The 17,461-nt window shown below is 38.5% G+C and overlaps 1 protein-coding gene across 5 annotated transcripts in view; it reads left to right on the top strand.

Annotated features, from left to right (window-relative positions):
* The window catches only part of NNT (nicotinamide nucleotide transhydrogenase), a 95,337-nt gene that overhangs the window by 54,985 nt on the left and 22,891 nt on the right, over nucleotides 1-17,461 (top strand). For all 5 annotated transcript variants that reach the window (XM_082836079.1, XM_082836081.1, XM_082836080.1 and 2 more), the window contains 5 exons: nucleotides 2,833-3,066; nucleotides 4,361-4,521; nucleotides 5,691-5,870; nucleotides 13,328-13,487; nucleotides 15,593-15,674. In XM_082836079.1, coding sequence (XP_082692205.1) covers nucleotides 2,833-3,066; nucleotides 4,361-4,521; nucleotides 5,691-5,870; nucleotides 13,328-13,487; nucleotides 15,593-15,674 — 817 coding nt within the window. The remainder of the gene's footprint in view (nucleotides 1-2,832; nucleotides 3,067-4,360; nucleotides 4,522-5,690; nucleotides 5,871-13,327; nucleotides 13,488-15,592; nucleotides 15,675-17,461) is intronic.

The raw sequence follows: 17,461 nt of genomic DNA, 5'->3' as shown, positions 1-17,461 counted from the left end.
GATGGCAGTTAGGCTCAGAGATTTAAGAATACTTTTTTAGGAGTAAGAACTTTTTAATTGCACTTCAGTTTCTGAATATACATATTTCTGTTTGAGGCCCATATTGATGAAGGAATTAAATTGCCTTAATGGAAGTTGCTTCAGTAAATATTCTTTTGGCAAAAAATCATCACAGTTGGTGTAATTCTCATTCAGAAGTAAACATTTTAAAACACTGAGTGATATCAACTGTGTCAAAAGAGTGGGCTGAGAAATGCCTTGTGCTCAGTTCTTGTTTTCCTTTATTGACTCTGTCCAGTTAGCTGATAATTGAACAGGGAATTGGAATACTTATATGTGTACTATCTATAGGCTCATCTTTTATTCTGCTGGGTATAAATAACAGCAGAAGATTCTGCTTCAGAGACCTGTTAAAAACGTGAAAAACACGTGCCAGCAGAAAAAAACACTCTTTTAGTCTTATTCAGTGGTGTGCTGGGGTTGGTTGTTAAATTTTCAAGAATCTTTCGAGCTGGTTATTAAACACAGCTATTATCAAAAATTAAATTATATAAACTTAAAATTAAATAAATTAGAAACAAAGGTAATAATCCTAAACACCCATGACTTTCTAATGAATTCACTAGCTTTTATTATTTCTGCTTTTGAGATTACCCATGTGTCTTGTGTCTGTGTGGTAGAAATACTATGTAATGATGGGGTTTCTGTACATCTCTTCCTGAACCCATATTTAATGACATCATGTTGGTAGCTTGAGAGCAGCCATGGCAGTTGTATTTACACCATGGAAATCAACAAATTCTGTGAATCTGTGTTTCATTTATTGTTTTGTTCATTGTCCATACCTAGTAAGGTGATGGAGAAAATATTAATAATGCAAGCTTAAACTTAAAAGTGTGTTTTGTCATTACACTGTGAATTGCACAAAAAAATTGAGCAAATATTCTTCCAGTACTTGGAAACTATTATCAGATTCAGCAAAATTGCCACTCACATGGTTGACAGTGAGTGAAGTTCTTATATACATCTCGTTGTTTCACTCTCGTCTTACTTGTTAGAGTAAACAAAAATCTCAACCAACATTCATGTGGGAACCACACTCATTCATCAGTTGCAGACACTAGGTTGGCTACATATACCAGAATTTGGTAACATTCTGTGAGTCAATTGGTTATATGAAACTTACAGTAAAGAGTATTGTATATATTTTTATTGTTTAAAAATTGTGTGCTGCATACATTTTTATGAGTAAAAACTCATGTATGTATTTACACACGCACGTTTTTATTCTGAGGGGCTGGTGGTTAAATACTTACCAAGCACAGCATTAGCTTTACATCTCCTTTTATACTTACCTGGGAAAGCTGTGCATCCTTTCTTGACAGTCCCTGGAAAAGCACTTGAAGGAAAATGCTTGTGCTGTAGGTTCATGGCAGGACAACCTTTAGGCATGACCTTTGCAAATGTTGTGAGCCCCAGTCCTTCTATTCCCCCTACCTGTAGCCAGGCAACTCCTTCAGAGTCTCCTGATTTGGTTGTTTACTACTCAGATATTTGCATTTCATTACCTTTGGACTTGGCTCCCATCCACTCACCTGAAAACCTAGACCTTCTTCATATTCCAGCTGTTCCTTGTGTGCTCAGGGGCAAATGTTGGCTGATAGGGAAGAGAGCCTGGGTTATTCATGCAGTGGGGGGTTTTTAAGGGGTTTAGTTGGAGCTTTAAGTAATCTGAAGAAGCGTTAGTCCGGGAGAGTGTTCAAAGGTTGTAAGGAACGTTGATGCTGTGTGTTTGGGTTCTTTGGAGTTGGGCGTTGGTGAGGTGTGTTGAAAGAGCCTGCTGTTTGAAAGGGTATTTAAGCCAGTGTTCTTGCCGGAATAGTCCCTGTAAGAGAATATTTTGCCAGGAAGCAGATAAATACTTAATTAATGACAATGATGAATAACCTTAAGAGGCCTTTTTTTAAACTGAGGTATAATTGACCTATAATATTATACTAGTTTTAGATGTACATAATAATTTGCTATTTATATATGTAGATTGCAAAGTGATCACCACAATAAGTCTAGTTAACATGCGTCACCATACATAGTTAAAATTTTTTTTCTTGTGCTGAGAACTTTTTTTTTTTTTTTTTGCGGTACGCGGGCCTCTCACTGTTGTGGCCTCTCCCGTTGCGGAGCACAGGCTCCGGACGCGCAGGCTCAGTGGCCATGGCTTACGGGCCCAGCCGCTCCGCGGCATGTGGGATCTTCCTGGACCGGGGCACGAACCCGTGTCCCCTGCATCGGCAGGCGGACTCTCAACCACTGCGCCACCAGGGAAGCCCGTGATGAGAACTTTTTTTTTTTTTTTTTTATGAGAACTTTTAAGATCTACTCTCTTAGCAACTTTCAAATATGCAGTACAGCTTTATTAACTATAGTCACCATGCTGTACATTCCATCTCCAGGACTATTTATTTTATAACTGGAAGTTTGTACCTTCTGACCCCCTTCACCCATTTTGCCCACCACCCCCCATCCCACCTCCCGCCTCTGGCAACCACCAATCTGTTCTCTGTATCTATGAGCTTGGTTTTTTGTTTGTTTGTTTGTTTGTTTCAGATTCCACATAAAAGTGAGATCCTATGGTATTTGTCTTTCTCTGTCTGACCTACTTCACTTAGCATAATGCCCTCAAGGTCCATCCATGTCAAGATTTCCTATTTTTTTTTTTTTTAAGATTTCCTATTTTTTATGGCTGAGTAATATTCAAGTGTGGTCTTTATTGGGTTGTTTCTCAAAGGTCTGTCAAGTTTTAATTTCTCTTTGACTTTCACTTTCCAACAGGACTGACAATTGCGAAACGCATCCAGATTTCTGATTTACCTCAGTTAGTTGCTGCTTTCCACAGTTTAGTGGGCTTGGCAGCTGTGCTTACATGCATAGCTGAGTACATTGTAGAATATCCACATTTCGCTACGGATGCAGCAGCTAATCTTACCAAGACCGTGGCCTACCTCGGTACTTACATCGGTGGTGTCACGTTTAGTGGGTCTCTTGTTGCCTATGGAAAATTGCAGGGTAAGTGATTCAGTATAACATAGAGGTAAATATCTATTATTTAGGGTGTGTAGGGGTCCATTGCAATTTCAGAAAATAGCTTAGTAGTGGAACCTGTTAGGTGAAGAGTATTTGTATGACACTATGAAAGTTTTTTTTTCTCCATAAACATGGCTTCCCTTTATTGATCCTTACCGATCTCACAAAGCTTTGAAGCCATGTCGTCTGCAGACAGCTAGTGAAGGAAACTAATGCACAGAAATTCACATAGAGGGACTAGTTGACCTTTGATAATGTGTATGAACAAAATAACGTCTTTATAATCCTTGGTTAGAGATGCTGGTGTAACATTCACAGAAATGATTCATACATTTTCCAGAATAGAGAGAGGCTTATTGAATAAATTTGTGTGATTAGTGTACAGTACTTACTTTTAAAACAAATACACATTTTAGGGGCTAGCCTGGCAGCTTTTGCTACCGCTAAAGCCAATCATGAAAATAGAAGTGGAGGGGAAAACCTCACATAGCTGCTTTCAGTGTTTTCATGAAAAAGCAAGTCTCTAGAGAAACTAGTTTGTCATTTAAAAACCTGGTCTTGTCTCTCAGTAATCAAGTCATTAGAATTAAGTGGGGAACTTCCATGAAACTTAAAAATCACAAAAGAACTTAAAGCCTACGATATTGTCTCACGCTTTGTCTTTATTATTTTATTTTTTTATGGAGCTTATATTCTTGGGGAGGAGACAATCAAAAAGGAAGGTAAACCAAAAAATAAATAAAACAGCAGTGGCAACTTTTACAAAAGAAACAAAAAGGGGCTAAGAAAAGGAGAAGATGTACCATAAGTAAGATGTTAGTACATGCTTTGTCTTCAGAACCAACTAGCAAACAAGGACCCTTCTCCCTTGGGCTCAGTTGATAGAATCAGAAAGGCTAATGTTCTAGGACTCTGTTTTGACATTTTCAATAAATAAAACCACACTTAACTTCTGTATTGGTCATATGGGGGGAAAAAAATCACTTTTCATGATTCCATGACAAAGAGTAAGGAAATTGTTGTGTGATCAAAGTAAAGGACAATTAAGTCAAGCCCTACTTTTCCTAATTCCATTAATATTTATGTGTAAGAACTCTAATTTACTTTTATGTTTCAGTAGCTGGTGATATAAAGTGATATTTTAAGTAGCATGTTTTTATCCTAATGTTAAATTTTGGTGGTTTAGGATTAAATGACACACACTTAAGAGTGTGTGCGTGTGAGGGAGTTTCTTGTGACACGTTCTAGGTTCTGATTCCCACATGCTTGGCCCTAGGTATCCTGAAATCTGCCCCTCTCCTGCTCCCTGGAAGGCATCTACTCAATGCTGGCCTGCTGGCTGCTAGCGTGGGTGGAATCATCCCGTTCATGATGGACCCCAGCTTCACCACTGGCATCACCTGTCTGGGCTCTGTGTCAGCTCTGTCTGCTATCATGGTAAGAGGTCAGAGATGGAAAGCACATTCTTAGCGAGGAACTAAGTATTTTGTTAGGTTACAGTCTAATCTTATTTCTATCTCTTCAAGACCCCTGATGGAATAAAAATGTTTCAAAATGCTGTTATGTATTCATCTTTGGATAGTCTGGAAAATATAGAAAAGTGTAAGGAGAAAATTACTCTTTCTCTTCACTTACTAATTCCTGTCAAAGTTGTCACATGTGACATCTTTTTTGCTCTGGGGTCTTTTCACTGGATCAATGTGTTGGTGAATGGGAATTTAAAAAGCCAGGGGTTTCATTTCTGTTCATTAGGTGCCTGCTGTGTGACAAGCCCTATAAAATAAGTGTCAGAGAGTCCCTGCCCGTTAGTTGCTCTCACATTTGTTGGAAGCTCTGATACCAAACCAAATAATCATATGAAATGAAATGCTTTTAATAAACCCTGTGTGTTCAGTGAGGGAGTTCAGTGAAACCTTTCAGGATAGGTTGGCCCCCCTCTTCCTCTCCAGTTACTGCTTTAGTATATGGATACATACAGTATTCTTTAGGTGTCTGTATGTCACAGTTTAGCATTCTATTTATAGCAGTGTATAGAGCAGTGTATAGCTCTGTGCCATTCACTGATTACTTCATGTTTGTCTAGTATACTCTTAGTATATACTTTATAGACAAGGTTTATGTTTAAAAATTTTTAAATCATCTACAGTGCTTAGCACAAAGTTAGACATACAGTAATTGCTTAGTCACCCTAAACCCTATCCTCAGATTTTCAAGCTAGTAAGACTGGGCTTATATTTTAGTTTTAGCTGCTTCACTTGGCACCAACAGGACCCTCCTCATCAGCTAAAGTCATAAACACTGTGACATTTACTCAGCGCTGTTACTTTTTTCCGAGTGTAGACCCCTCTCCAATTTTTGCCTGCTCTTCATCACTCCCTTTTAGGGATTTAGGGATTTTTTTGCACAGGGGTTGTGGTTCAGCGTTTGCACTTGTTATATCTGTAGGAGAGTTGGTCCGATAGGGGTCACTCGTTCATTACCAGGTGTGGAACTTACATGTAAATGTATTAATTGGAAAACCGGAATGATTAGGAGCCATGATGCTCAGTGTCAGAGGTTTCTTTTCATTGCATGAATTTTGAGTTCCACTCTGGTTTTTCTGCTAGGGTGTGACTTTGACGGCTGCCATTGGGGGTGCTGACATGCCCGTGGTCATCACTGTGCTGAACAGCTATTCAGGCTGGGCCCTGTGTGCAGAGGGCTTCCTGCTCAACAACAGTCTGCTGACCATCGTGGGTGCGCTCATCGGCTCCTCCGGTGCGATACTGTCCTACATCATGTGTGTGGTAAGGAAACAGCCAATGGAGGAAAAGGAAATGCTGTTCTGAAAATGAGGACCTGTTTGTCATTTCTTTTATTTGCAGTAAAAATGACTGTGTTGGTTCTTTTTCTCTCCAGCAGAAATATCAGAGTGTTTCGTTTGAATACATTTGCCATACTGCTTTTAAAGTACACAAGTGTAGATAACTTGGAAAATTAAGTATAAGATAAAAATCTTCTAACTCCCTCCATCTGGTGATAAACACTTAAGATTTTATTTCCTTCTATTCTTTTTCTTCGTGTATTGCATATCTGTGTGTTTACTTATCTGATCATATTGTACACTGTCTTACGTTGAATTTTTTTTTTTTTTCCCCCGGTACGCGGGCCTCTCACTGTTGTGGCCTCTCCCGTTGCGGAGCACAGGCTCCAGACGCACAGGCTCAGCGGCCATGGCTCACGGGCCCAGCCGCTCTGCGGCATGTGGGATCTTCCCGGACCGGGGCACGAACCCGTGTCCCCTGCATCGGCAGGCGGACTCTCAACCACTGTGCCACCAGGGAAGCCCACGTTGAATTTTTTTACTCTTCCAAATTATAGTCTTACCACTTTCTTATCATTAAAAATGCTTTTTAAATATGATTTTAAGGGTCTTCATACTAATCTAGAATATGGATATTCAAGATTTATTTAATTTTCCCTAATGCTGTACTTTAAGGTTGTTTGATTTATCTTTCTCTTTGTACCTAAATACATTTTGGCACTTCTGATTTTTGTCTTAGGATGATTCCTAGAAGTGAAAGGGTGTGCTCGTTTTTTGGGCTCTGCCTACTTACTGCTGTGTGGTTTCCAGAAAGCTTGCTCCAATTTACACTCCCACTCGTCATCTGTGAGAGTGCCTATCTTGAAGTTTTGTGGTCAGCATGATTTAGAAAAAAAATTAACAAGACACATACTTCCTAGCTTCCTTTTTGTTTCTAATTCTCTTCTTAATGGCAAGAAGATATCCTGCAAATAATTAAAGTTTTGACTAAAAAACTTTTTCAAATTATAGATATTATTCTCTAAATAATTGTTTTGAATGGCTGTGAAAGGACAAGCATGAAACTGGGTGAAGTTAGAATGTGACTTTATGCTGATTAATAACTCAGGCAGAAAAATAACTTCACCTTCATTCTTTTATTACAATTATAAAAATACCTTATTTTACAACTCAGAATTCCTCTTACGTCTTTAATTGAAAAATCTCATTGCAAATTGAATGCTGAAGTTATCTTTTCATAATAAAAAAATTAGTTTGCTTTGGCTATATTGTGAAAAACAAAAATTTGAAAGCCTAAGTTCAAAACAAGCTGAGAGGTTTTAAATTAAATCTCCCAAGTTCAAGGAGTTTGGACAGGTGTTTCCTACTGGAAAAGTGTCAGGATTTGGAGTTTTTATTTATTTAAAAATACATTTATTTATTTTTAAATTTATTTTTATTTATGGTTGCTTTGGGTCTTCAAGCAACCTTCAAGCCTGCGCGCGGGCTTCTCGTTGTGGTGCGCGGGCTTCTCATTGCGGTAGCTTCTCGTTGCAGAGCACGGGCTCTAGGTGCATGGGCTTCAGTAGTTGTGGCTCACGGGCTCTAGAGCACAGGCTCAGCAGCTGTGGCGCAGGGGCTTAGTTGCTCCGCGGCATGTGGGATCTTCCCGGACCAGGGCTCGAACCCATGTCCCCTGCATTGGCAGGGGGACTCTCAACCACAGCGCCACCAGGTAAGCCCGAGGATGTGGAGTTTTTAAAAACAAATGTTTAAGAAGGAGAAAAATTTATTCAGTTGTATTAGAAATAGTTTTCTCTAAAAATGAACTTTTAACCCTTAGACTTTGCTTCATTTGGTGAATTTCAGTGACCAGCAGGGGGCAGCAGATTGTCATTAATACTTAACAGTTTGTCAAATACTGATTTTAAAACTAAATGGGAGTATTTGTATTTTTACAAGGCCAGTGGCATACTTATGGGGAGAGGAAGTCGGGGCTTGTATATTGTTCTTGGAGTGTCAGCATGGGTACCTTCTTATCTTTATCCTTTTTCTCTTAAATGGTTTTCTTTAGGTTCTTAAATTTATCAACAATATTTCCCAAATTTCTGTCTGTGTCTTTTATTTCCTCTCCTTTCCCTTCTTTATTTAGTTTCTTTTATTGTTGGTTATAGTAACTATAGTAACCTTTAGCAGTAGCATTAACTAGAATAAGGTATAAAAGGCACTTGTTGAAAGTACTCTTTTCTACATGTGCTTTTGTAATTATACCATATTTCTCTTAATTTTTATCCATTCTTTCATATTTCTTGATCTGTTTTTTCTAGTTCTTCTGTTTCTTTTCTTTCTGTTTCCACTGCTTCAGGCATGCCATTCCACTGTCAGCATACCTCAGATATTTTTTTATTCCTATATTGTATGTAAGGCTAACAAGGTCTCATAGCTGTCTGTGACCATAAGTATCACACTGGGTCAGATATGTTTTTTGTAATAGTAAATTGTAGTAATTTGGATTTGAAAGCAGTTGAAGCTTTAATTTTTAAAAAATATTACTCAGTTGCAAAAATAAAAGATGTTTAATGAAACATCTTTCATTAAGGAAATAGAAAAAGATAAATAAGGATATAAAATAATCTATAATCCCATTACCACTTAACTGTTAACACATAATATTCTAATTCTTGTCTTTTTTCATATGTATATATTTAAATACATTCTATGTTAACGTTTAATTTTCTAACCAATAAATTTTAGTGTCTACATGTTATTATATCACAAACATATACCATAATTTATTTATCCAAGTCCATGATATTAGTTGTTCTTAACTTTTTTTTTCTGCAGTATTCTTCCTTGTGTCTTGTTTATTATTTTCTTAGGTCAAATTTCTATAAGTACAATTACTTGATTAAACGGAATAAGATCTTTTTGTTGGGTGTAGATATTGATAAATTGATCTCCAAAGGACTCTGCAGTCAAAGCTCCCACCAGTGTGATGTGCAGAGTGCTTGTTTTACTGCTCATGTTCTACTCCTATGACTTATTACAAAACAGACAAGACAACAACAAAAACACACCTGCATGGTTTTCAATTTCAAAGATAGAAATTTCCTTTTCTTCTAAGTTTTCCTGCTCTGACTTTTCACATTAATACTCATTGACTCTTATCTTTATTATAAGAAATTGTTTATTTCTTATAATAAACTGTTTATTATAAGAAACTTTCTCCATGGCTTGTGCTTAGCAGCTCAGAGTGGTTCATAATAATAATATAAGTGAAATAGCTCCTTGTAATTGGGCATAGTAGAATATGCTGGGTGCTCTACAAATATTAACTCTTTTGATCCCCAAACTAATTCTGGAGGTAGGAAATACTATTCTCACTTTACAAGATATTTTAAGACACCATTTATTTATTTATTTATTATTTTTTATCTTTTTAAATTTATTTGTTATTTTATTTTATTTTTTGGCTGCGTTGGGTCTTCATTGCTGCACGTGGGCTTTCTCTAGTTGTGGCGATCGGGGAGCTACTCTTCATTGTGGTGCACAGGTTTCTCATTGCAGTGGCTTCTCTTGTTGCAGAGCACAGGCTTTAGGCACATGGGCTTCAGTAGTTGCAGCACATGGGCTCAGTAGTTGTGGCTCGCGGGCTCTAGAGCGCAGGCTCAGTAGCTGTGGCGCACGGGCTTAGTTGCTCCACGGCATGTGGGATCTTCCCGGACCAGGGCTCGAACCCATGTCCCCTGCATTGGCAGGCGATTCTCAACCACTGCGCCACCAGAGAAGCCCTAAGACGCCATTTATTATTTGCCTTTGTGTTTATGGAGCCTGCCCTAGCACCTGGCACATTCAAATGAATATAATAATTGTTAAATGAACATTAGATGAATATTCTATTTGTTAGCTCATTTCACCTTTTGGAATCCTCTCCAGATAGGTTATGGTAGCAGAAACACTACCACATATCAAACATCTATTAATATTACTGGTATGTTTACCTTCATTATTTTATTATTTATTGAAGGAAACATGCAAGTCCAAACCAGCACAGAGTGGTTTTATTATGTGAGAGGGAATGGAATGCACCCTAAGTGTAATCAGCATCCCGAAAATTGAATTTTTGTTCTGACAAAGAATTCTTTTGGGTATCCTCTGAGCCTAATGCTTGGTTACACAACACCCAGTATTATAAAAGCTGAAAAATGTTGACAGTGTCAAACAGCCAGCTCAAATGAATGATTTGCTTTATATCCAGATGTCGTATAGACGTTAAACTCTTTATGATTTTGCAGTCCATTTACTTGAGATAGTGTCCAGATTGCCTGGGATATAGAAGGCTTACAAAAATGGAACAGCATTCTCAGAGCAAATTTTCTGATTTTTGCACTTTGCTGCTTGTTTCCAAATGAAAAGAAAACAGAATGAAGTAGATCAAAGCCAAACCAAAAATAACTTTTTTTTGCCTTGCAATCAACAAATTAGCACCTACAAAGCATTGAAATGAGAGATGGCTAGTCAATGGTATACATGTTGTTATTGCTTTGTCTATTTTATGACCTTTCCTTTGTTTTCATATTTATTTCTTAGTTTGCTTGGAATTATGTGAATTAAGGATCTCTTTAATGTAGCATACAATTTTCATTACAGGACTTAATAACTTGAAAGGAACAGTCTTGGACAGTGTTGCAAATACTTTGTCTTGGAAGTTGGCAACTCTTCAATCTGTGGATCAGTGGTCACAGGATAGTCTCATTAATCACTTAAGCAAGCAAAAAAAAAAAAAAAAAAAAAAAAAAGAAGGAAACAAAACAAAGCCCTAAACCCTAAACATTTGTTGGAACTGTGATGTTGCGTTGGTAAATTCAGAGATGAAAATTAATTTAGTTTAGTTTTTAAGAGACCACATGGAATTAGCTTAATGGTGATATGATTGTGGATATATATTTAACAAGTTGACTTTGATTGTTAAACTACTGTGTGGTTCCCTAATTTCTCTTTGTAAGATACCATCAGAAGTGGGTACACATTAATAAAATGTCCTCAGAAATTCTTTCCCTCTCCTCCATTCAGTTTTATAGGAAGAAAAGGAGGGTTCCTTTTAAGCCAAGTTAAAGTGGTCATATTCTTCTACATCCTGTGCCTCTGTCATCTCTCCCTTTATACAGGACTGTGTGATGCAGGTGATGGAGCCTCTTTGTACATTTCACTTTTTTTTTTTTTAAAGTTATCTATTGCAGAAATATCTCAGTGTCTGAAATTGGCCTTTGAATCAGTTTTTAAGGGCAAGAATTTGGTAGAATGTATTTCTGGTAATTTTGTTTCAGAATCCTGTGATTTAAAACTAGAAAGGATTTATCAAAATCAGCAAATGTTGAATGTTTGGGAAGTGTCAGGTATGGCTATTTGGATTTTCATTCAACCTTGGATTTAAGTATAGGAGGTTGTGTTAAGAATTTAAAACTCCACGTTGGATTGAGATGAAGAACTTAATTAAAAGCATCACTTTAATTTTTCTCCGACCCTCTTGTCTGTTAGTAATATGCATAAATATATTCTGAACTTTATTTTATATGTAAGAAACTTAGACAAATCCACCAGACTGTGAACTTTGTGAAATGTGAATATTATATCTGATAAATGGGGTTAGGTCAAAAGAACAATTTAAAAAACTCTGGCAACATTTTGATCCACATCTCTGAAACTTATGATAAGTCAAGTGTGGCCCTTTGCTCATCTTCTCTGCTCGTTTCTTTCCTGCCTTTGCCTCTGTCCCACTTCTGCAGTATATGTAATTCTCTCTCCTAAGGTGGTAGCAGGCTTGCCTATCTTTGGATGAGTGGTCATGTTTTTTTTTCTCTGATGTGTTCCTTATCACTGAAAATCTCCAGGTGCTTTTTGCTCTTTAAAAATAAAGTGTTGTCTTTTTTTTAAAGTATAGGTTGACACTTATATAGCTTTAAAATAGTATAACTGATGGATCAATGATATGTTTATTACAACCCTTAAAATAGGATTTAATTTTTTGGAATTCTTTATGAAGTGATACATTCAGCTATGATCATTTAGAATGACTACTTTGATCACACAGTGATTTGAATTCTTTAAAATTTTTTTTTTTTTTTTTTTTTGCGGTACGCGGGCCTCTCACTGTTGTGGCCTCTCCCGTTGCGGAGCACAGGCTCCGGACGCGCAGGCTCAGCGGCCATGGCTTACGGGCCCAGCCGCTCCGTGGCATGTGGGATCTTCCCGGACCGGGGCACGAACCCGCGTCCCCTGCATCGGCAGGCAGACTCTCAACCACTGCGCCACCAGGGAAGCCCCTTAAAATGTTTTTGATTACTCAAAACATCTAGCTTCCTGTCTTTTTTTTAACCACCACACCTTTAGAGGTCTCCAAACAGTTTTCAAAACCAGATCCGTTATTGTCACATATTCCAGCCGTGGTGTTTGTATGGTACTTTGTTGGATGATTGTAAATGAGCATGCAATAAATGCCTTCCTCTTACTTTTTCCTGACATTATTTTTCTAGGTAAAAGATGGGTGTAAACTTTAGCGAAGCAGTGTATAAACTAACTCATTTACCTTTTTTGGAAGTGAAATATTTTAGAAGACTAATGATGAATCCAGTCACTTCTGTTATTGCTTCATGGAGCTGTAGTTGATTTGGAAAATAAGACAGTATCAACTCCCACATTTCCTTTTTTCCTGATGACAGAGGGCAGCAGACTTATAAATGATAGGGATCCCTGTCCTTTGATTCCTCCCTGTTGCCTTTTTTTTTTTTTTTTTGCGGTACGCGGGCCTCTCACTGCTGCGGCCTCTCCCGTTGCGGAGCACAGGCTCCAGACGCGCAGGCCCAGCGGCCATGGCTCACGGGCGCAGCCGCTCCGCGGCATGTGGGATCCTCCCGGACCGGGGCACGAACCCGCGTCCCCTGCATCGGCAGGCGGACTCCCAACCACTGCGCCACCAGGGAAGCCCCCTGTTGCCTTTTGACAGCTTGCAGCTGGTATCAGAATTCACCTGAGATCTGTAGAGTCACCTTGTAAAATTTCTTATGGCTATGATTCTCTTTTACTCTGATGAAATACATGTCAATATGGAGGTAGAACTTGCTCAATCAGTACACAGGCAATAATGACTAGATCTGAGTTTTTCACATATATGTCAATATGACTGGTAATTTTCCATTAAATTTTCAAAAATTTATTTTGACCGAAAAGATATCAGTGTACACTTGATTTTATAGAAAAAAATGATGTGATTTCCCTGATGTCTTCTTATCATTTAAATTTTTGAAATAATTTTCAGAAGCTAGATCAAATTGGTTTGGTTAAAATGTTTTAGGTGATCAAATAAGCCTCTTTAAATGATTCTGAATACCATATACACAGGATTCATACCATTTTCAAAAGTTATGTGGATTAAGCTCTCACAGCTACAATTTTACTCTCCAGGCAATGAATCGCTCCCTGGCTAATGTGATTCTTGGAGGCTACGGTACCACTTCAACAGCTGGTGGAAAACCCATGGAAATTTCTGGCACACATACAGAAATCAACCTTGACAATGCAATTGACATGATTCGAGAAGCTAATAGCATTATTATTACTCCAGGTAAAAAACCAAAACCACAAAGCAAACAAACAACCTGTAATAGCTGTTGTAATTGATTACATTAAAGTAATTTCTTGTAATAGGGAAAAAAATCAAAATGGAACGTCTTCACTTTTGAAAACTTAATGGAAATTTAGAAGCAGCCCTGTGATTACTAAGTGGAAAGTACTGAGAATTCTTGGCTTAGGTTAATATATTGGGAATCACATAGAGATTCTATAAATTGAGGTAGTGGATTCTACTGTGTCTTTTTGTGGTTCTGTACAAATGTTTAAATCATCTTTGAGTCTTGGTTATTTTTTTTCTCATTGGTAAATTTTGGGCCTATGTCAGCATTAAATTAGTATATGAAAGTGTCTAACTCACTTGTTAGACTCGCTCAGTAAAGGTTGGTAAATGTTAATATCTTTCTTTCCAAAAGTAAATATTTAAAAAATCATTGAGAATCATGTGGTTTCCAACAAGATGAGGTAACAAGGCCCAGTAGAAAGGACTTCATCTAGGAGTCATAACACCTTACTTCTGTTTTTAATTTTGCCTCTGACAATTGACATATGTGGACCAAGTCAGTTAATCTCTTCAGGCCTCAGTTTCCCAATTTTCTGAGGTTTAGCCCAGTACTGCTTTACTCATCGCAGAATGCCGTTGTATTTATTACAGGCAATACATTGATTCCAGATTAGGATTTTTAACTCTATCATGCTATCATAGACGTTTTCTATAAAGAAAGTCAATTGATTTGATATGTGGGTAGTTTGCTGGTTGGTTATATACTAAGATGTAAATAAATAACAAACCTTAGCAGGATTGAATATTCAGGTGCAAGCCTTCTCAAGTGGGGGCAATATCATTTTCTAGGGGTGTTTGAAACTCGTGGGTTTGGGGTTTTGGTTTGTCTCCAGGACGGAGCTGCTACTGTCAGCTGGTGTGTGGGAGCAGGTAAACTAAATATTCTGTGAAGCCTGGGACATTCCTGCAGCATGGCTTGTACCAGCCAGAGTGCTTTGGCATTACCTGTTGAGAAATGCTGTGCTGGAGTGTGAAGGGGGAGAGTAAGAGACAGCACTCTTTTCCCTTTAGGCATTTTCCATCTAGTGGAGAAGTGAGATAGATAAATAATGCACGGTGGGTTATGATAGGGCTGAATTGGATGATACAGACACTTTTTCTACCGTGGGAAACCTAAGAAGGACTGTTAGGAAGTGAGGATTTGTATGGGGCCCTAGAGGATGGATGGCACTGGGCGGGGGCAGAGGGAGTACCTTGAGCAGAGACTTGGTCTTTGGAAAAATGAGTGTAGGGAAGTGGGGACAGATGTGAGATTCATTGCACAGAGAGGAGGGACAGAGCACAGGGGTTCAAGGGGAAGGGAGATGACTGACATTTTCGGTCATACCTGTAGGACCATCAGAAATACGGAACACTTTATTCATTTATTTATTTTTTGGCAGAGGGGGAAGGTTTTAAGTTCTTATTTGGAGACGTTAAGTTTGTGGTGGAGCTGGGACAGCGGACAGGCTGAACTCGAGCTCAGTGAGCCTGGAGACAGGTTGGGAGCCGTCAGGTGGTTGTTGAAGCTGTGGGATGGGCTGAGATTTTCCAAAGACAGAATGAGGTGCAAAGTTAAAGCCCTGGGGAGCTTCATCATTTAAGGGCGAGGGCACAGAAGGAGAAGATCTGTTCAAGAAAATCGAGGAAGAGTGGTGACAAAGTCAGGAAGGGCACCAGGGGACTGTAATGTTATCAAAGCCAAGTAGGGAGACAGTTTGAAAATGTTTATGTGAGAGCAAGTGAGAGCCTGTGCACAAGTGTGTGTGTGTGTGTGTGTGTGTGTGTGAGTGAGATGTGTGATATGTGATGTAGGGAGCGAGTGCCTAGCAGTGTCAGACACTGTAGGAGACTGAGAAGGGACCATGAGAATTTGAATTTGAAATTTAGGCCAATATTTTTAAAAGTCCATATTGTAAGTTTTTTGTTTTCACTTCTAGTCCTGTTAACTGATTGCCCTTTTTGGCATAAAAATATGTTTCAATCAAGAGAGAAATTGTAGTTCATACAATCTGAAATAAAACCACATTCTTCTGTGTTCTTAATGTTCCTTGTAGGCTACGGTCTCTGTGCAGCCAAAGCTCAGTACCCCATTGCTGATTTGGTAAAGATGCTCTCCGAACAGGGCAAAAAAGTCAGGTAAGTGCTTGCAGTTCATGTGTTAAAGGAAAGGAAAATAGATGACCTCCTTTCGGTGACTGTTTCTTCAAGTGGAGTTTTCCCTGTGAATACTAGGTAGAGAAACTATTATAAGTTGTAAAAGACTCTATTCTAGCCTTAGGCTTACCTGTTAGTCGTCGCTATCTCTGATAGCCTCGAACCTAAATATAGTCTCATTTTAGAAAAGGAAATTTTATTGTACTAAATTCCAGGATAGTTATCAGTAGGGAAAAAGAGAAACCTGGTTTCTCTGTGGTTTGATTTGGGGAAGGAGGTCAAGCAAGGCATCTGAATCATGTCAAGTTGTGTCTTTTTGGTGTCTGTTGTTTACACTGAAGAAAAACATCTCAAATGAGTGGTCTCTGAAGGGTGAGACCCGGTGGTGAAACTGTGGCTGGTTAATAGTTGACTGATAAAGCTCTCACACTCAGGCTGGAAAAGACTGCAGAAAAATTTCTTTTCCTATATATAAAATAGGTAATCAATAAAGCCATACACTTTTTGAATTGTGAATTAGAATGGCAGCTGTTCCTGCTACTTGCCATTTGGGCACTGGACTCTGCTCTTGGGCGGATATTAAGCGGAATGGCAAAGTCAAGGACTCTGCATTTCTAGATTATTCCCCATGACCTTGGATAAAGCGTTTTGTGGGGTGTAAAAATGGGGCGGGGGGTGGTGAACCCTTGCAGTACTTTGCGTCTGTTCTGCGCACCTTTGGAGCCACGTTCTGGAACTCCACTGTTAGGAAGCAGCGAAGAAGGGACCGTCTGGAGTTGTCCCTGGAGCATAGCTGCTTCGTGTTGCGTGGGGAGACGGGTTCCCTAGCAGTTTCACTGACACGGTACCGTAAGTCAGAGCGACAAGATAACTCTCTTGTTAAATACAATTAGTTTGTTCACCAGGATGTTAATGTATGTTGACAAAACAGTTAATGTCTGTTAATAAAAATTCCTTTGAGCTGTCAATCTTACACTTTTGTCTGGTGGCAGATGATAAGAAAATAAGCCACAGTGTGCCTAGAACTAGTCAGACTATCTGTGCCAGACTGGATGCAGAGTCCTATAATCTTCAGCTTGAATGTCCCAACTGTTAATAGCGGTAAAAGAGACTTAGATGATGAAATCAGAGGGTTATCTAAAATATTTTAGTGTCAGCTACATTTTATTTCTTCCTTTCTTCTCACCCTTTTTTTCCTTCTTCAGTCCTTTTCTTGCTCTTGACCTATATAGTGAGTCTGTGCTTTTCAAATACACAGAATCAAGATACTGTTTCATGATAGGACCATCGTTTCTGTGATGTAGACAGTTTCCACGTTTGGTAAAATCTTAGATGAATTGAAGATAGAAAATGAGAAAAGGTATCCTCTTTGTTTTCTACTTTTCACATAAAAGGTCTCATTTTCATAACTTATTCCTGTTTTCATAGAGGGTGTTAAACAGTGCTTCCCTTTTAGTCGTAGTCTTGCCACTTAAAGCATTTGCAGACCTGCAAGTGGAAAGGATGTGTTACAGAATCTTTCATGATTTTCCTAAAAAGAAATTGTTTCTCTTTATTCAATCCACATGTGAAAAATTCTAATGTATTAGTAATGCCTTCTATCACCACATAACTGTTTAGGAGATGAGTGGCAATCATAATAAAACAGAGAAAGGTGGCTTTCATGTCTTAGTTATCCTTAGGGAGGGGAATGATTAATTTGACATACCTCTTTTATTACCCACTGGTCAGTCCAGCTTGTGGGTGCAGGTTGAGCAGCCTGACGTAAG

Source organism: Leucopleurus acutus (genome assembly GCF_964270905.1).
Source record: "Leucopleurus acutus genome assembly, chromosome: 3".
NCBI lineage: Eukaryota > Metazoa > Chordata > Mammalia > Artiodactyla > Delphinidae > Leucopleurus > Leucopleurus acutus.
The sequence above is the reverse complement of the archived record's forward strand: the minus strand, read 5'-3'. Positions and strand labels throughout refer to the sequence as shown.